At 29.5% G+C, this 24,929-nt stretch overlaps 6 protein-coding genes across 14 annotated transcripts; 5 read left to right on the forward strand and 1 right to left on the reverse strand.

Annotated features, from left to right (window-relative positions):
- The first annotated feature begins 4,490 nt into the window (after positions 1 to 4,490).
- LOC124427377 lies at positions 4,491 to 6,616 on the forward strand. Of its 5 annotated transcripts, none has more exons than XM_046970247.1 (5): positions 4,491 to 4,513; positions 5,403 to 5,487; positions 5,596 to 5,674; positions 5,735 to 5,863; positions 6,330 to 6,616. In XM_046970247.1, exons 2-5 carry the CDS (start codon positions 5,416 to 5,418, stop codon positions 6,554 to 6,556), a joined length of 507 nt encoding a protein of 168 aa, XP_046826203.1. In that variant the 5' UTR covers positions 4,491 to 4,513; positions 5,403 to 5,415; the 3' UTR covers positions 6,557 to 6,616. The 5 variants fall into 5 exon arrangements, with proteins under 5 accessions (XP_046826203.1, XP_046826201.1, XP_046826200.1 ...); XM_046970245.1 differs by lacking the exon at positions 4,491 to 4,513 and adding an exon at positions 4,814 to 5,038 and having other exon boundaries at positions 5,412 to 5,487; XM_046970244.1 differs by lacking the exon at positions 4,491 to 4,513 and adding an exon at positions 4,816 to 5,038.
- Positions 6,617 to 6,771: 155 nt separating this feature from the next.
- On the reverse strand, positions 6,772 to 12,888 carry LOC124427376 (DNA fragmentation factor subunit alpha-like). 3 transcript variants are annotated; one of them, XM_046970240.1, is made up of 5 exons: positions 12,756 to 12,855; positions 11,789 to 11,854; positions 8,766 to 8,947; positions 8,355 to 8,667; positions 6,772 to 8,276 (listed from the first exon to the last, which is right to left on the reverse strand). In XM_046970240.1, the coding sequence occupies exons 3-5, from the start codon at positions 8,941 to 8,943 to the stop codon at positions 8,156 to 8,158; spliced, it is 612 nt and encodes a 203-aa protein (XP_046826196.1). In that variant the 5' UTR covers positions 8,944 to 8,947; positions 11,789 to 11,854; positions 12,756 to 12,855; the 3' UTR covers positions 6,772 to 8,155. The 3 variants fall into 3 exon arrangements, with proteins under 3 accessions (XP_046826196.1, XP_046826195.1, XP_046826197.1); XM_046970239.1 differs by lacking the exon at positions 11,789 to 11,854 and having other exon boundaries at positions 12,756 to 12,888; XM_046970241.1 differs by lacking the exon at positions 12,756 to 12,855 and having other exon boundaries at positions 11,789 to 11,865.
- On the forward strand, positions 10,185 to 12,666 carry LOC124427375 (D-beta-hydroxybutyrate dehydrogenase, mitochondrial). The gene is made up of 6 exons (XM_046970238.1): positions 10,185 to 10,697; positions 11,171 to 11,254; positions 11,338 to 11,512; positions 11,597 to 11,718; positions 11,779 to 11,883; positions 11,963 to 12,666. The coding sequence occupies exons 1-6, from the start codon at positions 10,488 to 10,490 to the stop codon at positions 12,359 to 12,361; spliced, it is 1,095 nt and encodes a 364-aa protein (XP_046826194.1). The 5' UTR covers positions 10,185 to 10,487; the 3' UTR covers positions 12,362 to 12,666.
- A 416-nt stretch (positions 12,889 to 13,304) lies between the features above and the next one.
- LOC124427374 (vang-like protein 2) lies at positions 13,305 to 17,768 on the forward strand. Of its 2 annotated transcripts, none has more exons than XM_046970236.1 (4): positions 13,305 to 13,445; positions 14,198 to 14,792; positions 14,882 to 15,040; positions 15,131 to 17,768. In XM_046970236.1, exons 1-4 carry the CDS (start codon positions 13,309 to 13,311, stop codon positions 15,965 to 15,967), a joined length of 1,728 nt encoding a protein of 575 aa, XP_046826192.1. In that variant the 5' UTR covers positions 13,305 to 13,308; the 3' UTR covers positions 15,968 to 17,768. The 2 variants fall into 2 exon arrangements, with proteins under 2 accessions (XP_046826192.1, XP_046826193.1); XM_046970237.1 differs by lacking the exon at positions 13,305 to 13,445 and adding an exon at positions 13,472 to 13,676.
- Positions 17,769 to 18,325: 557 nt separating this feature from the next.
- On the forward strand, positions 18,326 to 19,731 carry LOC124427402 (prefoldin subunit 2). The gene is made up of 3 exons (XM_046970293.1): positions 18,326 to 18,563; positions 18,644 to 18,767; positions 18,943 to 19,731. Exons 1-3 carry the CDS (start codon positions 18,415 to 18,417, stop codon positions 19,117 to 19,119), a joined length of 450 nt encoding a protein of 149 aa, XP_046826249.1. The 5' UTR covers positions 18,326 to 18,414; the 3' UTR covers positions 19,120 to 19,731.
- A 137-nt stretch (positions 19,732 to 19,868) lies between these two features.
- On the forward strand, positions 19,869 to 24,863 carry LOC124427400 (protein dispatched). Of its 2 annotated transcripts, XM_046970291.1 has the most exons (11): positions 19,869 to 20,708; positions 20,860 to 20,997; positions 21,062 to 21,745; positions 21,826 to 22,213; positions 22,292 to 22,493; positions 22,573 to 22,960; positions 23,036 to 23,617; positions 23,679 to 23,979; positions 24,054 to 24,354; positions 24,429 to 24,499; positions 24,588 to 24,863. In XM_046970291.1, the coding sequence occupies exons 1-11, from the start codon at positions 20,571 to 20,573 to the stop codon at positions 24,662 to 24,664; spliced, it is 3,270 nt and encodes a 1,089-aa protein (XP_046826247.1). In that variant the 5' UTR covers positions 19,869 to 20,570; the 3' UTR covers positions 24,665 to 24,863. The 2 variants fall into 2 exon arrangements, with proteins under 2 accessions (XP_046826247.1, XP_046826246.1); XM_046970290.1 differs by having other exon boundaries at positions 24,429 to 24,863.
- The last annotated feature ends 66 nt before the right edge of the window (positions 24,864 to 24,929 follow it).

The raw sequence follows: 24,929 nt of genomic DNA on the forward strand, positions 1-24,929 counted from the left end.
ATTAAATTTAACATTTTATCGTTCGGATAATTAATATACATATATACTAATTCTTTTTTCTTTCCTTATTTCTTTTCAGCTACCTCCGGGTCGTGGGATCGCGAACACGTGAAGGAATAATTAATTAATATTTAAACAATAGGATATTCTTAGCAACATTATAGAGAATATGTACATATATTATCATATATTATCGATTAATAAATATAATATTTCTTTCAGAGAGAATAATATTTATTTATATCTGTGTTCAGAATATTTCATTTCTTTTTAATAAATCTTTTATTTTCCTTAAATTTAATCAAATTAAATTCAGCATTTTATCGTTCGTATAATTACTGTCATTTCTATTTTTTCTTACTTACTGTCATTAATTATCCTCTATATATATCTCGTGTGGAACCCATGGGAGGGGCCAATGGGTGTGTGTCTCTGTGTAGGTTGCTGTCTCAGCATCTTATAGAGCTGCTTCTCTTTCTTCTCTTTCCAGGGCTCTCTTTTCTATTTCATATTTTTTATTCTCATTTACTATTATTAATTAAGATTTATTAGTCTCGGGTGGGACCCATGGGATGGGGACATGGGTGTGGGCCTCTGTATAGGTTGCTGTCTCAGCATCTTATAGAGCTGCTTCTCTTTCTTCTCTTTCCAGGGCTCTCTTTTCTATTTCATATTTTTTATTCTCATTTACTATTATTAATTAAGATTTATTAGTCTCGGGTGGGACCCATGGGATGGGGACATGGGTGTGGGCCTCTGTGCGGGTTGCTGTCTTAGCATCGTGTAGAGCAGCTTCTATTTTCTTATCTTTTTGGGGCTCTCTTTTCTATTTCATATATTCCATTCTTATTTACTATTATTGATTATGATTTATTAATCTCGGGTGGGACCCATGGGATGGGGACATGGGTGTGGGCCTCTGTGCGGGTTGCTGTCTTAGCATCGTGTAGAGCAGCTTCTATTTTCTTATCTTTCTGCACCTTTCTTTTCTATCTAATATTTTTCTTATTTAATTATGTTTTTAATTATGTTATTAATATGTTATTTCTTTTCATTATGTCTTTTCAGATTTTTATTATGTTTTTATGGTTTTAATTATGTTTTTAACATATTCTTATTAATTATGATTTTCAGATTTTAGGTAGGAACCATTAGATGAAGCGGACTGTTGTTTCAGCAGCATGCAAAGCTACTTCTATTTTCAGCAGCTCTCTTTTATTACTCGTATTCTTCTTCTTTAATTATGTATTTAATTATGTTTTTAATTATGTTATTAATATGTTATTTCTTTTTATTATGTCTTTTCAGAATTTTATTATGTTATTTCTTTTTAATTATGTCTTTTCAGGATATAATTATGTTATTTTCTTTTAATTATGTTTCTTTAATATTTATTTATGTTATTTCTTTTTAATTATGTTTTTATGTTTTTAGGTTTGTTATTAATATATTCTAATTAATTTTAATTTTTAAGCATTAGGTAGGACCCATGAGATGAAGCGGACTGTTGTTTCAGCAGCGTGCAGAGCTACTTCTATGTTCTTATCATTCAGCAGCTTTCTTTTATTACTCATATTTTTCTTCTCTAATTATGTTTTCAATTATGTTTTTAATTATGTTTTTTATTATGGTTCTAATTATGGTATTAATATATTTTTATGAATTATGTTTTACAGCTTTAGGTAGGATCCATGGGATGGTGCGGACTGCTGATTCAGTATCGGGCAGAGCTACTTCTCTTTTCGTTTCTTTCTCTAGCTCTCTATTTATATTTATTTATTATCTATTTATAATCTATTTATATTTTATGTTTTATTTTATATATTTTCTTTTCTATCTCTTATTTTCTCTTTAGTTTTTTCTTTTCCAGGATAAATCATCGAGGGTTAGGTTCATCTGTGACCGGATGATACATCGCATGGCAGGATTCATCATCGATTTCTACGCGAGAATACGGGCAGGATAGGAGAACACTCGCACGCGTGTCGGCAAGCACAGGCGTGGGTGTTCGCGGGCGCGATTAAACTTCGTTTGATTGTTCGAATCGAAAACGCGAATTTAGAATAGAGTCACCGTTTTTCTAAAACTCACGTGAATGTACGTGGGCGCGGTTTAAAAGTCCTACCGGGGACTTCGTTTCATTTGCTCGAATATTCGATTAGATTACCTCGCGAACGCGTTTTTTTAGAGTAGAGTCACCGTTTTCCGAACACTTGCGTGAGTGTCCGGGCGCGATTAAAAGTCCTATCATGGACTTCGTTTTAGTGTTGAAATTCGGGGTGCGCGAACGGTTTACCTTGTAGTGCTGTACATAGCTAGCTGATGTTATGATAATCCTCATATTTGGTAGCGGGGCGGAAATCCCGACAAATATCATGGAAAGTCTAAATACCGGTTAGCATATGTCACTTTGGATTTCAACTTAGAGTCACCGTTATTCTAACACTCACGTGAGTGTTCGCGTGCGCGATTAAAAGTCCTACCGAGGACTTCGTTTTGTTTGCTCGAATATTCGATTAGTTTATTTAGAGTAAAGTCACCGTTTTTCGAACACTTGCGTGGGTGTCCGGGCGCGATTAAAAGTCCTATCATGGACTTCGTTTTATTGTTGAAATTCGGGGTGCGCTTCGGATTTCAACTTAGAGTCATCGTTTTTCTAACTCTCACGTAATTTTTCGCCTGCGCGATTGGAAGTCCTACCGGGGACTTCGTTTTATTTCTTGAATATTTCGATTAGATTACTTCGCGAATTTGGATAGAATAGTAGAATCTACGTAATTATAACACACGTGAGTGTCGCGAACGCGATTAATGCGCTTTGATTGTTCGAAATTCGCTAGCACCAATTCAGATGTGCTTAATAATCCATTATGCCCGAGGCGAGGGTGTTGAACGGTAAAGCTCTCTGTAAGTGGGGTCCCTGTAGCTGAGGCTATATACCTCCTGTTAGCTAAGTCGCCCTAAATATCCGAAGCGGACGGCATAAGGGATCGGTATCGCGGAACGCGGATTTTAGGGTAAAGTAGAGTCACCGTTAGCTCGTGGGTCTCCACATGCAGCAACCTCCACGTGGTGAGACCTGGATCGTTAATACTTGCAAAGTTTAATTGTAAATTTTTAAATGCAAGTATTACCGAGCGAATGGCTGCATATTGTATTACTTTTCCAGTATCTTTTCAAACTAATTCCAACTAAACATTAACATATTTTCATTTCATATAGCTAATAATACTTCAAAAAAAGAAATTTAACAAAAATATATTGTACAATAATTTCTTAGACAAACGAAAAGGAAATTTTTCTATCACACTTTTATGTCCACTGTTATTTCTATTTATTCTTATTTACTTTCATTAATTATCCATTGTGTATTTCGGGTGGGACCCATGGGAGGGGCCTGTGGGCGAGGGCTTCTGTGCGGGTTGCTGTCTCAGCATCATATAAAGCTGTTTCTCTTATCTTATCTTTATGGGGGTCTCTATTCTTCTCTTTCTGGGGCTTTCTTTTCTTTTTCCGGCTCTCGTTTCTATCTCATATTTTTCTTTTTGAATTATGTTTTCCATTATGTTATTCCCTTTTAATTATGTATTCTTAATATTTATTTATGTTGTTTCTTTCTAATTATGTATTTAATTATGTGTTTAATTGTATGTTTATGTTTGTAATTATGCTTTTACTCTATATTTATTAATTATAATTTATAAGCTTTAGGTAGGACCCATGGGATGGTGCATGCTGCTTCTCTTTTCGTTTCTGTTTATAGGTCTCTTATCTATTTATTTATATTTTCTATTTGTATTTTGTATATGTGTATATATATTATTTTCTGTTTTATATATTTTTTGTTTTTTTATTTTCTCTTTAGCTTTTTCTTTTACAGTATAGGTCATCGAGGGATAGATTCATCAGCGGCCGGATGATTCGTCGCATGGCGGGATTCATCATCGATTTCTACTCGCGAATACGGGAAGGATAGGAAGAACACTGGCGCGCGTGTCGGCGGGCACAGGCGTGGGTGTTCTCGGGCGCGATTATATATCGTTTGATTGTTCGTATCGAAAACGCGAATTGTAGAGTAGATTCACCGATTTTCTAACACTTGCGTGGGTGTTCGGGCGCGATTAAAGGTCCTACCGTGGACTTCGTTTGATTTCTTTAAAATCTCGATGGGGGTACTTCGCGAATTTCGGCTTAACATTAGAATCTACGTAATTATGACACACACGTTAGTGTCGCGACGCGATTAGTATTTCTAAGGAGTGCGATTTGTTTGTTCGAAATTCGGAAAGCACGAATTCGGATGTGCTTAATAATCCGTTATGTCTGAAGCGGACGGTGCGGACGGTGGAACTATCTGTAAGAGGTGTGTTGTAGCTAAGCTACGCATCCCCTGTTAGTTAAGAAGCCAATGCATTGAAGCGGAAAGGTATCGCGGATCGGTATCGCGGAACGCGGATTTTAGAGTAGAGTCACCGTTAGCCCGTGGGTCTCCACATGCAGCAACCTCCTCGTGGTGAGACCTGGGTCAATAGTACTTGTTATATATTGAAATTTAAATATAGATCATATAGCGGAAGTACTATCGAGCGGATGGCTGCATATTTCAATAATTTTTAAAAATTTTTCTTACGAATTGTAATTAAACATTAATGTACTTTCACTTTACTTTTTAAAGTATGTATTGTTAGATAAACACTTTAGATATAATTGAATTATAAATTAATTTCTTTGAAAAATGGACTAAAACATTTTAATTTCTTTATCATTGCTATTTTTATTTTTTTTCCAAAAAATTTTATTATATACAAAAATGTCTATTACACACTAACTCGTTTATTAAATTACGCAGTAGAGTTTTTTAAATTAAATTATTTATATACCGTCGCAATGGCCGCATAGTGGGGAAAATGTTCCCCTTTTACATTTTTAATTCATATTTTATCTATATCTATCGCGAAATCACATACGCTACGAGCGGAAGGTGGTGGTCAGCTCTTTTTTATTAAATGTTATAAAATTTGGTTAACTTCTTTTAACGGTAAACATGCGCTTTCATAGTCCTCCTAGACTTAACTCTTTTAAGCTAAAACAATAATTTTCCTTTAAGTAAAAAAAAATACAAAATAATATTAGGTATATATAATATTAAGTGTAAAAAGCAAACGTTGCATTATAACCTACTATCGAAATATATTCTGTTTATTTAGAAATTTAAAATATACGTCAACCATAACCTAAAAAAAGATTACTATCATTTATTTTGAGTATATGATTATTTGTTATGACGTTATTGAATTTTTTTATTGTATTATATTTTTTGATTTAATGTTTTTAAAATTACCAAACTTAAAACCAATTAAAATTCTATTATAAAAGAAAAAAGAATATATATTAATTTCCAGATTTTATAGAAAAATGGACTTGAAAGCTGTAGTTATCTCAGGAGAGGCACCGGAATCAGATGATGATACTGCTAGTATCACTATGGTATATTAATTCTTATAATATTTAAATGATTTAAAAAATAATATGTTATATGTGTATTTGTGTATATTTATATATGTGTATATATATATTTTATTTTTTAAATTTCAGGGCATAGGATTTCCCTCTGTACGTACACCAAATTATTGTGGCACGATTATTACTGGCGAAGCTCCTGAATCTGATGAAGGTAGTTTAGATAATAATTTTTATACATAGTAAATTTAAGTAATATATACCATATTTATAGATGGTACAAGTTTGAGCAGTATCAGTGGAGCAGTTGATGCTATGACTTGCCCACCTTATGCAGAAGTAAAAACACTAAAATCCAAAAAAAGCAGCATTAAATATAATAGCTTGCTTCATAAAAAACTACGTAAGTAATACAAAGATTTTTTATTTGATAAGGCTGAATAATTATGTTTTTAGAAATACATTAATGTCCTACAGGTTTTGGTTACAGAAAGAATGTAAAACAGATGCTTTTAATAACATCATATTTCATTAATATTATAGTAGTACAATATGCATCCCTATAGCTAAAACACAGTATTGTATATAATATCTTTGATGCAGAAACATTTTTATCGATAATGCAATTTTTTTACTGAAGTAAGAATTTAATGGATTATGATCCATTTCATTTAGCACCTAAAATTTGTTTTACTCACAAGCAGAACATTATCCTGTTATGTATATACTTTAAATGTATATATAGTATAAATGATACATTGTATATTTATAAAGAGAAAAAATTATTTTTTATGAAATATTATCTATTTTAAATAATAACGATAATAATGTAATGCAAATAAAAAATGTTACTTTCATGTTTTATATAGGTGAATGTAATGAAACATTGGATAAAGATATAATTCAGATGACAGAAGGTACAGTTGTTAATGATGTTCAAGAATTATCAGCTGTCAACAGACAATTATTAAGAAGCGAACTTGTCTTACAAGAGGCGGTTTGTCAATTGCGTAATGCATCTAATAAATCTAAAAATGCATCTAACGCACTGTATGAACTTATAAATACGTGTTTTTTACATTCTATTAAAACATAAGTTGTTTGTTCATTTGTTAATATATCCTTGTTAATAAAATATATTTATAATAATACTATAGACTGAAGATAATAAAGTTATTCAGAATTGCATTGAATGCAAATATTAAAAACAATCATTAAATACAATATATTGAGCACTAATGTGTGTTGCTTGTAATTGGCAGTCTATTCAATATATTAATTATATACTATCATACCTAAAAAATTCAAGTATGAATAATATTCCTTTTAATTTATTAGAAATTAAAATAATTCTAATACACAACAAATGCAGTTTGGTTTAGTGATGTATCTATATATTACCAAGTAATAAATATCCTTATACTGATCGTTGCATTGACTAGTTTTGCATGACATAAATTAGACGTTTATTGTAAGGATAACAATGTAAACACTAAAATTCTGCATATGTATGTTAAGATATATATATCAAAGAATGTCACGATATTTAAATATGGAGTACCTGTAAAGAGTAGACATACACATTGTATTCACTGTTCTCTCCTTTCTTTCTTTTTAAAATATAGCGTAATTCAACTTTTACATATAGTGTAATGTAAAATACAACATAATGTAATTGCAATAGTAACAATTTGTTTAAATATTTAAAAATTATTTTGCTTATTACAAATGAAGAACAGTTAGTACCATGAAGCTCATCTACTAATTGTGCATATGTATAATCTTTTCAGGAACACCTGTCTATTTTCTTTATTTTCTGCTGATTTTTTTTATCAAATGCACAACTTCGTTTGGTATCAAAGGATTGATATTGTTTTGTTTTCTAATACATCACTACATCTAGTGTTCAATGAATTGGTGATTTTAATGGGGATGCAATCGGTTTTCCTATAAATTCAGTCTTAAATATTCCATCAATCTTCGTTGAACATAAGTTCAGTATGGATATATCTACATAAAATACATAAATAAAACATATTCTTGTGCTAATACTGATATGATAACATCGTGACGGAATACCTTCTTTGACATCATTATTTTTTCTTATCAAATATGTTCAGATTATTTAATGGCTAAGTACTTTATATATTTGTATTATAATCATATTTTGTATTAAAGCAATTCCATATGCCACATACTAAACTTAACATATGTCCAAAGTATCTATTCTTGAGTTAATAATATATATATTAACAAAAACATAAGATAAAATCTGATCTAATACAATATTTAACTCATAAGATATATAAGCACGATTTTGTTTATTTTTGGTTATTAAATTTGATAATTTTGGACTGAATAAATATTTTCAAATACTCCATAAATCATTTGTAGTCAAATAGAATTATTTGTGTATCTGTACGTATTTCTTCATCATCTCACTTTCTTCAAAACAACCCTGGTAAACAGGTTTATATGGAAAAGAATTGTAAATCCTTAATCCATAGATTTTTTCATTTTTTGCTGTAGTACAATGATCTTTTGCTAGCTCCAATTGAGGCTTGCAAGTAAATGTTGTATGGGCTCAATTCCAAAGAAGGATTAAAGTTTGTTGTAATTGGCGACCTTTATAGAAAATACGACGCCTAACTCGATACATATTAGCCAATGTGAGGGCGCCCACCCCCCACATGGCCTACGCTCGCTCCATTTCTCCACCACTTGCATAAATCTGAAGAAGAGCCATTGATTCCTGTGCTTGTCGTTTTTCTGCGAGAAATCGACCAGATGCTTCCTTCAATTGCTCAAGGAAAATCCTAAAATAAATGGCAAAAGAGAAGATAAGAAATGTTCATGACGAAATTCTTATAGATTTATCAAATTTAAGCACAGACCTGTCAGGTACTATATCAGCTAAGCTGTCAGGATCCATATCACTGAGCAGTTCTAAATCATTTCCACCAAGTAATGAAATATGTGATGGATCATCATGTAACGATGAAACCAATGGTTCTATTGGAGGACGTCGACGTCTGATTTCGGTACTTCTTGAAGTGCCTTCTATGTTGTCCACATCATCCACAACAATATAACGAGAAGCAGTTTTGCTACTACCTGCTGCAATCCATTTCTGATCTCCATATAAAACCATTAGACTGGTGTTTCTTTCCAAAGTTGCAAAATATTCTTCATCATCTACCTCGGTTCCTAAATACAAAGTTAACCAAACCTTAACCATTAAAAATAAATTTAAATTTAGAACAAAATTTTAAGATATTCTCTATACAATAATAATGTACTCTTACCATCTTGCTCTAATACAATTGTAAGATTTGCATCTGGTGGTAAAGCCAAGCGATTTCGAGCAATATTAGTTAAATCTTTTAAAGAAGAGGCAGTGATACCCTTTCTTCTTTCTCTTGCATGATCGACTATCTTATATGGATTACCCAATCCTTGTACTATCCCTGCTGTCTCTGACATGTTGCTTCAAATTGTAAATAATAGATTCACAATAATTTTTTTAAATACGTTTTCGAAAAAATTGCCTTTTTCCAATTTTTCAATAATGAATAAAAACAATAGTTTTGATAGAGCAGAAATTCACTTTTTTTTTTTTTAAATTGACACTTATAAGGCCTGATTCTCGTTGCACATTTGTTGGACAATGCACTTATATCCTTAAATGAAATGCAATCGAGCTTACATTTACGCAATACTATTAACTATAAACGTTTACAAACGTTGTTATATTAAAGCACTATATAAGTACTGATGTGGTTCGAATAAAAATTCGTATGGTTTAAACGCAAGTACGAAAGGGCAGTGTTTTAGGATTGTATTGGATCAATTTGGTTCTTTACGAATTTTAGTATAGCATTAGTAATTCACATGAAAGAATAAAAAATGTAGAAGACGGCAATGTTTAACGATAACGCTTGAGTGACTGAACTGACTGTGTGTCAACTCAACACTGGGTCAATGGTGCAACTACCCCTCCTATTTATACTCCTTGCAGACTGCTGCGATATATATACACTCAAGAAACACCCCCAACCGTATTCACTACCAACATGGCATCTAGACAGAAATCAATAACCTACCCTACAGTAGACTACATATTTTCACTTCGGGCGGACGAACTATACCACTGTTTATGGATGAAACTTTATATAAATATTACTATCAAAGAATTGTGCTAATAAAAACTTCTAAATAATATATCTGCTCTTATATATGTTTATTTGATTCGTTATTATTTTATAAATATTAGATTATCGTTAATCTAAAAAAAAACTTTTTTTTTTTTTTTTTTTTTTTTTTTTTTTTTTTTTTTTACTTAATAATTCTTTAAATATATCAAGAAAAATATTGCATTTCCAATTATATTTATAATGTTAACAATCAAGTATTACTATTGATACAATTTCTCGATTTATGCTTTTATACTTATATTTCATATAACATTTCATTTATTTATCAAATTTTTAATTAAAAAAAAAAATAACGATATATACGTATAGAATAATATATACGTTAAGAATGTCTAATAAAGTAACAACTATATATGAAATATCAAGTTAGATAAATTTATCAATTCATTTATATTGATTATATTTATTAATTAAACGTTTCCAAGTATACATACATGATATATTGAAATATTTTATATCTCGAATATAAAAAACAATGTTTGTATTTATACTTACTTCAAAATATTATTAAGTTAATAATAAAATTAAATAATATTAGTAAATTAAAAAATTATATGAAAAATTAAACAAAATAAAACTCAGATTTAGACAAATCAAATATAATTTATTTTTAGATCGGGTATCAAATTTGACTAGGACTTGTGAACTTAGGACACGGCACTGCAACTAAATTTAGACCAACAAGACTAGATACTGTCTTAAGATTAAAGTTAGCCCAGGCTTAGCTCAGTTGAGGCTCTTAAATGAGCCATAAGCTGTATCTGGATGGAAAGAATTAAATTTAATTAGGATATTCTAAAAAATAACAAAAAAATGCCAAGTGTTAATAAAGAATCAGATGATAGTCAAACTTGGGAGTTAGCTGAAAGATGTTTATTACCAATCGCATTTTCACATGCAGTTGCAGTAATTCTGGCAACAATATTAAATATTTTTGGAATTTCACAAACATCTAGTTTTGCACTGTTCTTACTTTTGTTAGTGATATCAGTGAGTTCTACATTATTTTACCATAATTTAAAGGTGAGTCATTCATATCATGCCTATATAATAAAAACAGCAAATACACTGCATTAAAAATAATCATATATTCTCATTAAATGATAACTTACATAATAAATTTATCTATTATCACAATAAATTTCTATTGTCAATATCTTTTTAATGAAACAGTAAATGTTTTTGATATTAATAACTTTAAATAATAACTTCAAATACATATAATTAATCAAATCAGCAAAGAATTTTTATTCTAGAGTACAAATTTCTTAAAAAATCTTGCCATTAAAATTTTTAACCTTTTTTGTGTAATATTAAATTGATTAGGCTATTAAATTGCATACTATTCCCATTGGGATACTTCATCTTTTTTTGTATATAGTTGTATACTCATAATATATTGATATAACAATGCAGTCTTTTAGAACTTCTCATGCGTGTATATTTAATAATACGATAGTGAAAAATCATGGACCGTAAAATTATATACATAATAGGTTACTGCAGCGGGAAAGGCAGTGCTTGTAACAGGGTGTGATTCAAGAGTTGGATATACTTTGGCTAAACAATTAGATGACTTGGTATGGTATTCATCAGTTTAAAAATTCAATAGTATTGTTATTATTGATAGTATTATTTAACAAAGCACTTTTATTTATCACAGGGTTTCACAGTGTTTGCTGGATTTAATAATAAAGATGACTCTGAAGAAACAATGAAAAAATTAAAACAAGATGCATCTGGAAGATTACATGTACTTCAACTTGATATTACTAGTGAACACGATATACATTCAATCTTTCTATATGTGAATGAAAATTTACCAGATGAAGCACCAGGTATAATAAATGAATCTTTCTTTGTTTAAAAAATGCAATAAAATAATTAAATTTTATATTTTATTAAACAATGAACCAACTTAGGATTGTGGGCATTAGTACATGCAGCAGCATGGGTAACATTAGGTGAATGTGAATGGGTACCTCCTTTGGTTTTAAAACGAAGTATAGACATTAACTTTATTGGTCTAGCCCGATTGACACAGGTAATAATATTAGTCTATTTATAATATAAATATTTTTATATATATTTATAATTGTTATAGGTATTTTTACCATTGGTCAGAAGATCAAGAGGACGTGTTGTAATAGTGAGTAGTCTCTTAGCTCGCATACCAAGTCCTGTAAGAGGCATTTATTGTGCAGTCAAGGTAATGTTAGAAATTTACTTGTTACAATAAAAATCAAACTAAAAAGTTGATTAGAATATAATATTTTTAACATGTTCAGGCTGCTATTGAGGCATGGGGGTCTTGTCTTCGATTAGAAATGCGAAGATGGGGAGTTGATGTAGTGATTGTAGAAACTGGAGAATATGTATCTGGTAATGCTTGGTTAAAAGACAATAATTCATTACTGGAACAAGCTCGGGATATGTGGATGCAGCTTGATCCTCAAACACGTAAGGAATATGGGGAAGAATTATTCCAAAAAGAAATGTTAGCTCTTGAAAAATATACACAAGGACCTGAAGCAGACTTAACATCTGTTACTAGAGCTTTAACAGACAGTGTATTGAAAACATTTCCAATGCAAAGGTATACTCCAGTATCACGTCAAGAACGAATGCATGCTTTATGCAGTGATTATCTTCCAAAACCAATTTATGATATTTTGTACACTAATTAATATTGAACCTATCACATTGTGTTCACCTACGAAATTACTTGAAAATTATACCCAAATGCTTTTTATATACATTCTAAGTTACACCAATAAGCTTCATTAGCAAAATCATATGATTATCTTAAACCTAGAACACTGCCTAATTAGATAAAAACAGTTTTAAGATATCCATGTTTTTTAATTGTTGTTTATTGTAATTAATGGTCTCATTGAGCGATTATATGTAATGAGTTGGTTGTGGTGGTTTGTATCAAAACACAAGAAATTGCAAATGTAACCTAATAAAGTATATAAAATAATGTATCATATATTTCGTTTAATATTAAATTATTTCAGATTTTTTTCGTATCGACTATAAATTAATATCTAGCAATGTTTTAAATAAATAATCACTTACAAAATTAAACACTTGATAAGTCTTCTAATTATTTTTATATTTACAAGAACACGATAGAAAAAAGTCAAGTAACTTATAATGGAACTATCACTAGTTTTAGACCCTAGAATCTGCTGACTCGAATTTCTTTGCCATTTGGTCGAATATGTCTAAGTCCCTAGATATCGTAGAGATTTTATCTCTAGGGATTACTTAAGAATGTGGTTTCAAAAGAAGGCGAAGAAGAATGGAAATGATAAACGCTAGGCGTGGCGGCGTCATTTTTTAAGGCTTTGTAAAGGAATTGTATCATAAGTGCACTTAATATTCTTATACGGTAGAACATCGTAAATAGATTCATTAAATTCGAGTCATCGAAATGTTAAAATGTGAAAATTTATGGACAGAAAACGATCTCAGGATTCAATGCCAATAATGTGTCATTTTAAGATCTTAAGATAAAACTTTAATTACACTTTTTAACGAATTCCGTAAATGTGCCTGTCGTTTATACACGTGGAAAGAAGGGAATGCTCGTATGGAGTAATGCAAGAGCGGTAACCTATGCTGGGGAATGGAGACGGAGAGCGTAAAATCAGGGGCTAGCGAGCATAGCCATAGCCAGCACAGCAGGTCTTCGCAAAAACACCATAAAGTATATAACAACAGTACCAAATCTCATCATCGACAACACTCTCACAGAACTACAAGGTATCGTAAGAATCTTGATGTACTTTTCTTTCTGAAAATTAGAGGCGCTGCAGTCGATTAACTCTTGCAGGATTCTCGATCCCGATCCTCAAAAGCTAGCGCTAATCAGCGCTTCACCAACTATATTGTTGTGTACTTTTATATTTTTTATCTTCTATTATTTTGTATTTATTTTATAATATTTTGAATGATTTGTATTTTATCGTGATTGTTTGAATTATTGAGCATGAAGTAAGATATGTATGATATTCAATAATACGTTTACATCTAGAGTTTATTAAATGAATAATTGTGTCAAAAAATACATAGCCTGTGACAATATAAACGATCAAAAGATTCTACTTAAGATTTATGTATTAAATGTCGACAATATATTTTTATATTTTTATTACGAACTGATGTAAATACCAATTTCATCACTAATTCGAATTTACTGATAGAAATTGTATGAGTTAATTATATACTTTTGGCTGTAGGCTAATTTGTTCTATTGAATCAAATTCTTCTCTCAGCATTTTACTTTGATAATTTTATTTACAAAAAAAAAATATATAAATGATATTAAAGAGTCATGTATTAAGGCATACATTTCTCTTAGTTTAGGTTAGTTGTATAATACAATTTAAACAATTATTTCATTTTTATAATCAGTATATGATACATATATCCAGATAATAATGTCAGATGTAAACGTGCATTAACTCATGATAATTTATGATTTTATTCTACGTTTGATTCTTTTTTGTAATTAGGAGTAGTCGAAGTCAAAGAAAAGAAAGACAGAATATAAATACAAACGAAATGGCTCCTTTTCAAACAACAGTTAATGTACGTGGAGATAGTGTGGATAACTTAGGTCAAGAGGTTATTGAAGTACAAATATTACCTCAAGATGAAAATTGGGGAGAAAATACTACAGCTGTAACTGGCAATACATCTGATAGGTCAGAATCGACTGAAGATGTAACTCATTGGCCAAATGAATCTGACACTTCATTCGGATCTACCTGCAATCGACATGTTGTTCCAATAATAGCTGTGTTACTTGGAATATGTGCTTTTTTAAGTCCTATAGCAATGGTCATACTACCTAAATTAGGATTTTTTCCTGATACAACAACTGCATTAACAATGCAACAAAAATTACAATTACTTTCATGCAATGCAGAATGCAAAGGCCAATTGTTAGGATTAGCCTTTAAATTAGTACTATTAGTTATTGGAAGTTGGGCTGTATTTCTACGCCCACAAAATGCTACTATGCCACGTGTATTTTTATTCAGAGCTGGTGTGTTACTTCTTACAATGCTGTGCATTTGTACTTATTGGTTGTTTTATGTTGTTCAGGTATGTGATTTAGTACTGCATCATCTAATAAACTGTTATAATTATAATTACATTATAATTTTATAACCTAATATAATTTATAATTTTAGGTCACAGAAAGTGCTAAGACTGCTGCAAATGGTGAAATAACAGAGTACAAAAGTTTAGTAAATTATGCGGGTACTCTTGCAGATACATTGCTATTCATTCACTATGTTGCTGTGCTACTTATAGAAGTTCGTCATTTGCAGCCGACATTCTATGTTAAGGTATATAGAGAATTTATGAATTTAATATATACATAATATATAATAGATTTAAGTCTTTATTTGATACTTCAATTTAATGTTTCATTATAGGTTGTGAGATCTCCAGATGGTGAATCGAGATCTTATGCAGTAGGACAATTATCAATACAAAGAGCAGCAGTATGGGTATTGGAAAGGTATTATACAGATTTTCCAATTTATAATCCATATTTGGAACGTTTACCTGTCTCTAAATCAAGTCGAAAGCAATCAAGTTTCAAATTTTATGACGTTGATGGAGGTGTTTCAAGTGGTGTTCAATCGCGTGGGGGTAGCGGCGATAGAGCAGTATTAGCTGCACAAGCTCGACGTAGAGATTCTAGCCATAATGGCCGTTTTTACGAAGAACATGATTATGAGAGAAGAGTACGCAAACGAAGAGCACGCTTAATTACTGCTGCGGAAGAAGCATTTGCTCATATCAAACGATTACATTCTGAAGTTGAATCCACGCCAGGTCCTGGCCCTATGGACCCAATGGAAGCTGCACAGGCAGTATTTCCATCTATGGCAAGAGCTTTACAAAAATATTTAAGAGTTACACGTCAACAACCTCGTCATTCTGTAGAATCAATATTAAATCGTTTTGCAAGATGTTTAGCACAAGATGCAGCACCGCGTGCATTTTTGGAACCTTTTTTTACGACAAGTCCTGTTCTTTCCAATGAAAAAGAAAGACAAAAGGATTCTCATCATTGGGCCTTAATCTGCGAAGGTGAGTTGCCATCACGACCTCTTGCAAATGGTTGTGAATTTCAGTTAAGACAAGGTGAGATTGCACTTTTGTGTACAGCATATCGATTACCGCATTTTCATCTCACTGAACAACTTGCACATCCTAAATCTAATAAGTTTCTCTTGAGGTTGAATTCAGAAACTTCTGTGTAGTAGTACTGAACATTTTTTAGACATCCTATTACAAGGTGCTTATCATATTAGTGGATGTGAATTTGCATAAATTTTAAAAAGCATAAAAATGCACAAATTTTAAAATATTTAACATTGAAAAGAAAAATATATATGAACAATTTGATTGTCATAAATTGAAACCAAGTTTTATTTGTAATATAGTATTTATCAAGTAAATTGATAATACTTATTTCCAAGGCCATAAAAGCTTTAGATATTTTAATACATAAATATATGCACATACTTTTGCATACATAATTTCGTATATTACTTGTATTATTAGATGATGCCATATTGATAGCATTATCTATTGATATAAAATACAATACTCATTTTTATTATCTATTTACTTTTTTTTTTCTTTTTTAATAATATTTATAAATATCTTTTATACAAAGTTTTATATATTTAATCTAGTTTACTTTATATTTATGTTATACTCATTTAATCTATAAGTTATTCATCGAAGATCTTTTAGGCATCTTTAATCAATTTTTCACCGATTTATATAAGAAATATATTTTAAGTACATTGTATGAAATTGTGTACATGTGAATAATATTAGTATGAAAGCACTTTCCTTTTTATACAAGCAAACATTGCTTGTAAGTAAATTGAATATGGATGACTTGTATAAATATATAAAATATAATTAAAATAATTATAGATTTTTGTATACTAGTTAATTTATATTTAAAATTACAGACTTTTTTTCTGTAAAAATATCATAAGTAAAGTATTATTGTCACTTGGAATTTACAAGTTTTATTAATTACTAAATGTAATTAATTCTATGAGTAAAAATAATTATTCAACAAATTAAAAGTATTACTTCAAGGTTAAGCCATTAAATTGTTTTGGCAATGAAATTGTTTAATGATGAAAATGATAATTTAGATACACATTACATTCTTTTTAAATTATACCAAGAAATTTCTTTTACTTTAGTACCTTGAATATTCTTATGAGTTGTGATTAGATATTATAGTAACTTATTCTTTATATATACATAATGGGATTTGAAAAGCCAAATATATTATGAACATTTCAAATACTTCATGACTAATGTTATAGTATTCTTATACCAGATATGTGCTAAGCAGGTATAAACTTGCACTTCTTTATTTGTTGCTATCATGTGTTGAATTTATGGCAACATATAATTTCATAAGACTGGAAAATCACATTTAAACAATATCTGATATCTATTCATACAAAATATAAAAAAGAGAAGACATGTAAATAAAAAGCAGAAATCTATTTCATGCTTGCTTCACTGCTTGTATATATTCATATATACACAAGTTTATAATGTTTGAATTATAGGCCTAACGGCAAAGAATTTTTTATACAAAAAACAAATTGTATTATCCCTATGGATGTATTTTGCATTCCAAACATGACAAATAATTTTCCTAACTAAGGAAAAATATCTTGTTAATAGTATAATACAATATTTTAAGCATTTTACATCTAGTGCGAATTAGAAATGATGCTATTTTTACAATTACATATCACAATTAATTCATTAATGTTAAATATTATATATTGCTTGCCTCATGTTGTTTATAAAATGTATTATGAATAAGATTGTAGAGTATAAAAATTATTTAGACTGTACTTAAAAAAATACTTAAGTTTATCTGTAAGTTTGTGCTCTTGTGCATTTGTGGATATGTTGTATTTGGAATGTATGAACTTTTTTTTTATAAAATTATTTTATTTATGTGTGAGCGTGGTGATTGTATCGATAAATGATGAAATATACATTTGATGTACAGATGCTTATAACAGTTTATTTGGACCTATCAGTATTATTATCTTTGTATAATAAGAGACAAAATTATAACTTTGATAAACAAAAGTATATTTACTTTAGACATTTTAGGTGTATATGTGTATATAATATTATATTAAAGAAAATTAAAAATGTACAATAAGTGTATATTAAACATTATTAAAATTTGGGATCTTTCCTGTTATATATTTGCTACTATTTGTTAAGTTTCGATTGGTACATAAAATGATATTTATAATAGCAAATACTTTTTTACTTTATTTTTAATATATTTTGAAACTATTTATATAGTATATGAAAAAAATATACATGATATAAAAAAAAAAAAAACAAATATTAACAGATTAGGTAATAATTTTTTTTGTTTAGAATTTCAAAACAATCTTTACAAATAATAGCTCCGTTATCTTCATTTATTTCAATTTACATAAAAATATATGGCTGATACTAATGAATACGATAAGTACGATGACGTCGAATTATAAAAATACGCCTTGTTCTAAATGCAATGATAAATTTCGAGAACATGAAGACATACCATAATTTTTGCATCTCTCAAGATGATCGTATAGGTTAGGAAACTACTAGGCTAGTTCAGTTTCTTTGAGTTGTGGTTAGATCTCCTAATATGGCTAGCGAAAAAAAATCGGGAAAAACATCTTCAAAAGGTGGAAAATCAAATGAAGAAATATTCGCTGGATTTCAAACACTTCGGAATGAACAAAGAATGATGGCCAATAAATTGTCCGAAATGGAAATGGAATTAAATGAACATAAGTATGCACTTTAACCTATGTTTACAAATTATATATATATATATATATAAATAGTTGATATAATAACTTATTTTTTTTTAGGATTGTTATCGATACTTTAAAAAACGTTGATCCTAAAAGGAAATGTTATAGAATGATTGGAGGAGTATTATGTGAGCGTACTGTCGAAGATGTTATGCCCACATTAGTAACAAACAAAGAACAGGTTTGATTACCTAATAAATATTCATTTATCTTTTAATTTATTGTTTCTATATGTACATGATATTATAATATATAGAACATCTTATATATAATTATATAAAAGTATCTACTTATATGTAATTGTATAAAAGTATATTCTATTGTTGTATAACTTTAACTGTTTATATTATTTTTAGTTGATTAAAGTAATAGAAGCTTTGAATGACCAATTAACTAAAAAAGGTATTGAAATAAATGAGTATAAAGAAAAACATAATATCAGAATTCGAGGTCAGGATGACTTACAACATCCGGAGGAAGAATCAAAAGAAGCGAAAAGGAATGCAATTGTTGTAAATCCTATTGAGGTTTAAACATCGTTAATGTTTTCATTTAATTTAAAAATATTAATCTTAAAAAATTAAATTTCAATGCTTTATTCTATAAACTACCAGTAACATTAAAGATCATTTTCTTTGCATTTATTTATTTGATAAATATGTGAAACACACACATAACCTTTGGTTACCAATATTAAATTTATTTCTTATTTATAAAATTTATTAATAAAATTCTTTTAAATGTAGATAAACTTAAGTGATATAGACTTATAATATTATATAAAAAGAACATATTTTAATATTTTTTAAATTAAGGGTAGTTTCTTTTAAATTGGTAACTAAGAGTTATAACCAAATTATTTTTCTTTTTATAAATATTCAGCAAAAAATCATGTATGTATATTACTTCATATAAATACAAAAAAAGAAAACCTTCATAGTCAAGCTTTATACAATGATATGAAAAATATTGTACACTTAACGCTTAGTAATTTGTTGAACAAATTAGTGTAATGGACTGAACACAGACATACTATTTGTAATGATTAACATCATAAACTGTAAGCAAAAAAGGCAATATTTAAATTAATTTGTATTTTATATTAAATAAAATATTGCAGGCATAAGACACGTAAATAAAAATAATATTGTTTATTTTACTTTTTTCAATGTATTTTTAATGGATTTGTTCATAAATATGCGTATACTAATGTATCGTCCAATTGACTATTTCGTGTGTTTAGTTTGCTAAATAAAAATATCATTTAAAATAAATCGTAATAAATCGTCTTATGTATATATTTTATTATATAAAATAAAAAATACATAAAAAATTGGGGTGAGAGAGAGAGAGATAGAATAGAAAAAATGAGACAGACAATTTACGAACGTTACCATTTCAGCAATCGACTTCTCGATTTGCTTTTCGGACAAGCTGTCGGATCGTACCACTCATAGCGATGTAAACACATGTGCCATCCCTTCTCATGGATCAACCATGTTAGTTTTCCAATGATATCGTAAAATAATTGTGTAATAGTTTGAATATTGTATTATAATAAATATATGATTATTTTTGTATCGTAATCGATGTAAGTAAAAAAATATCGATTCGATATATACATATTTTAATTAACATTACTATTTGCACATATAAAAGGTGGATTCTTCTTAAATGGAATCAGTAAAGTGCAGATAGGCAATCATAAAAGTTCAACATTTAAAATATCGAAGATGTATGCATTACGTATACAAAATTATGATTTCAATGTGAAGTGCATACTTATAAAACCGTCATATAGTATTAGTATTTCTAGACTATATTTTGACACTAATTTCTTTGAAAGTAACATATGAAATAATTTATTTTTACTCTAAAGTGTAATGTGTTTAAGTGGTGTTTTATCAAGACTTTTTTATTATTATACCATGCTAATCTAGATTTGAAATAATAATATCTATGTGAAATATAACAGTGGCTAAAAATGGAAGCGTGGTGGTTTTCTCGTATAGTTGCACATCATCCATATGTTATTCTATTGACAGTATTTCTATTTTCTTGTACATGTTTAATAGCTCCTCGTACTATTCAAAATTTTCCAGATTTTTCTGATCCTCAATTGGTGAGCATTATTAATTGTTATGTGCTTATACAAGTATATATATATATATATATATATATATATATATAATAATAATAATAATAATAATAATAATAATAATAATAATAATAATAATAATAATAAATATTATATATGTATTTATCATTGTAAGGGATTTGAAGCACGGGGTACTGTGTTAGCTCAAAGATTGACAGCATGGCAAAATTTAATGGAAGCAAGCAGCCCTAGAGGAGAGCTTGTTGATAATCCTTTGGAATATTATTATTATTTAAAACAACTAAATCAACAGGTAACTTAATTATTTTATTTTTTCTAAAGATATATCATAATATATAAATAACTGTTTCTAACAGACTGACTCGACTACACAAAGTTATGGTTGGACAAGTCAGGGTATTCTTAGAAAAAAACCTAAGAGTATTAACAGAAAAAAAGGAAAAAAGTATATTGTAACAAAAAATGAAACAGAAGAAGATTCAAATAATGATAATAACAAAGATAAATGGGAAGAATTATTAGAGTTAAGAAATAAGAATCGATTAAATATTATAGAAGATGAAAAAAATCATAATAATTTGGACAGTGAAAGCTTCTTCTGTAATTTACCAAGTTCTGCTTATGCTCGTGTAGTTATAGGCACAGAAACAGAAGAAAAAAGTTTATGGACCATGGAAGGTGTTCTAGCTCAGTGTCATATTGATGCTGCACTTAGAGCAAATCCTCATTTTCCTTCATTATGTCAGATTCAAGAGGAACATAATAATATAGGACATAAATGTTGCAGAAGTTGGTCACCTGCTAACTATGTAGCATTGTTGTCTAATCGAAGTTCCTGTTTGGGAGTGACTGAGAATGATCTTATTCGAGTAGAAACTTTGTTAAGAAGATGCACTTATTATTATCATAATTTGGAATTGACTATTAATTGTGCAGAAGATTTTAATTGTCAGAAACGTGTTCCAGCAGAATGTTATCTACATAATGCAGTTTATCATCTATTACATTACCTTTTAGATGTAAATTTCATTCCAAGTCATGTAAGAATCGATTTGTTTTCTTAATTTTATTTTGTACTCAGGAGCAATAATTTTATATTAAATTATATATTTCTTTGCAGAAACAACAATCTTTAAATAAGTCACATTCAACATTGCAATCTGTAATGCTATTTCTCCCAATTGCAGCTAGTTCTGCCAGTTTAGATTTTTACAAAGAGTTAAATAATAATGATCTGAGTTATGGGAAATTTAAAGTACAAGGCATGCAGTTAGGATTAAAAAGTACATTATTTGATCGTCTTTTGGTATCGGATTTTAGTCTGGTTCTAACTGGATTTGGCTTTGTGACTCTATGCATTTGGATATATACTGGATCTTTATTATTAACTATTACTACATTCTTTGCAGTACTCTTTAGTCTTGGCATTTCATATGCAGTGTATACTCTTGTTTTGCAAATTAAATTTTTCCCATTTATGAATTTGCTTGCAATTGTGGTTGCAGTTGGTAAGTTTTTTTTAATATTTTTAATTCTGTATAAAAATTAAATATCATATATAACTGTGATAAGTATGTTTTCTGAAGGAATTGGTGCAGATGATGCATTTATTTATTGCAAAGTTTGGGAGTGTTGCAAGCAACAAAAACTTTCTAATGGTGGATTAGCACGATTAGTACAGGAAACCATGAAACATGCAATACCATCTATGTTTGTTACTTCATTAACAACAGCAGTAGCATTTTTTGCATCTATTGTCAGTAATGTCACTGCCATTAACTGTTTTAGGTAACAAAATATTTATATTGATATGTCATAAATGCATTCTTTTAGATATTTATCTAATATTAATAATTGTGATATATAGTTTGTTCTCAGGAATGACTGTGATTACTAATTTCTTTTTGATGATCACGTGGCTACCAGCATGTGTAGTAGTATCAGAACATTGTCGAATAACTACTTTGTCACCTGCGAGTTTTATTACCAGGAAAATTATTCGTCCTATGCGAATATTTACAGATAAAATTGCTCTTATATTTAGTGTCTTCCTCACAAAAATTGCAATTAGTTTAAGATGGTTTTGGCTTGTAAGTTTGGGTGCCTTAGCTACAGCTGGTTGCATAGTAGTTTTTCACTATCCAGGACTGCAGTTACCTGATACTCCTGACTTCCAGTTATTTGAAACTTCTCACCCTTTTGAACAATATGATTTAATTTATTCTCGACAATTCTGGTTCGAAAAACATGAAATGGTAATAATTATAAATTAAATAAATAATATTCAATATATAAATGTTATTATAAAGATGGAAATTATATGAATTTAGATTGATGGTGATGAGATCTTACCACTACGATTTGTTTGGGGCATAAAACCAGTTGATAATGGAGATTACCTTAATCCTGATAAAAAGGGTATGTTAGTATGGGATGAATCTTTCGACGTGTCCCACCCAAAATCTCAATTATGGTTGCAACAATTCTGTCGTAATCTACGAATTCAGCCATTTTATCGTAATACATTAGGAGCACTTCTTCCTAATTGTTTTATTGAATCGTTACGTACATGGATGCGAAGGCATTGTGAAGATCCTGTAGACACGCATGTTAATTATTCACCATGTTGTAAAAAAAGTTCTTTTCCTTATAAGCCAAATGTATTAAAACAGTGTGCAGCAGAAGCTGCTGCACAACTCTATCGCACACCTTCTTATTTGTGGAATCGAGGTGGTCAAGTTTACGCAGGTTTAAAATTTTTGAAAGAATCAGTACAAACTTCATTGGAACCAACAAATGCAACAGAATCTTTAACATTACCAGTGCCTGAAATAAAGGCGTTAATTGTAGAATATGATAGTAAATATGACTACAGTCTTTCATATTTTCATATGGATCAATTCTTTCATGAAGTAAGTTTTATATTCGATATTATATTTAAGAAGACTCCTCGAATAATTATTATATTTTTAGGTAGAGACTTGGATGCAAGAGCAATTAAAAACTGCACCCATAACTATGCAAGGAGGATGGTTCATTAGTAAATTGGAATTTTACGAATTACAACGTACATTACACGAGGGTACTATTTGGGCTATGATCGTTTCATTGATTTTAGCACTTGCAGTATTAGCATTCGTAACATTAAATCCTTTAGTTAGTATGTATGCAATTATAACAATTGGTGCTGCCATTATAGTGACTGTTGCTGCTTTAATTCTTCTCGGCTGGAAACTTAATGTTCTTGAAAGTGTTGCAGTATCTACTGCCATAGGTAACATTAATTATATATTAAATAGATAATATTAAATATATATGAAAGGATATAAGAATTTTATGTTTCTCAAGGTTTGGCAGTAGATTTCAGTTTACATTATGCTGTAAGTTATCGAGCATGCAATTCGGAACAAAGAATCGATAAAGTTAAAGCAGCATTAGATCAAATGGGTGGTCCAACACTAATGGCAACATTAACAAGTGGAGTTGCTGGTGCTCTCATGTTACCCTCTGATGTATTGGCATATATACAAATTGGTGTATTTCTATTACTTGTGATGGGGATAAGTTGGATTTATGCTACATTATTTTTATGTCCAATGTTAGCAGTCATTGGTCCATCATCGCATTTTGCTCAATTTCAATATCCGAGGTAACATATCGAACATATAAACAACAGTATTTATTTTTTGGTTTTAATATTAATCAGATTGATATTAATTGTAGGGGAAGAAAATTATTATTTTGTTTTCATAAAAAAGAATCAGAAGATTTAGGAGAAACAAATAGAGATAACGGTAAAATAATAAAAAAAGGGAAAGGAAAGGGAATGCTATCTGAATCAACATTAAGTACTTCTAGTACAGTATGTCAATTTCATTGTAGTGAACCGGAAATTCTTATTGCACGACCTCCCTCTTCATCGTTACCTCCATCACCGACATCGGCATTACTTTATTTAGATACTAATCAAACCACTATGTGGAATAATAGACGAAAACAAATGGACGATCTTGATTGAATATCTACATTCATAAATCTCAAAACATAATATTATTGATCATGTGTTACCTTCATTGTCAACTATATGGAACTACGATCTTATCTAATTAATGTGTCATTGGCTGTGTTCACGTAGTTAATAAGACTGTTTGTTACTTATATGTTTGTCTGTCGTCGACATTCATTGGGCTTCCTGTATTCTTTATGTGGTTTACATATTTGCGT

The sequence above is a fragment of the Vespa crabro genome, chromosome 10, assembly GCF_910589235.1.
Source record: "Vespa crabro chromosome 10, iyVesCrab1.2, whole genome shotgun sequence".
NCBI classification, from domain to species: domain Eukaryota; kingdom Metazoa; phylum Arthropoda; class Insecta; order Hymenoptera; family Vespidae; genus Vespa; species Vespa crabro.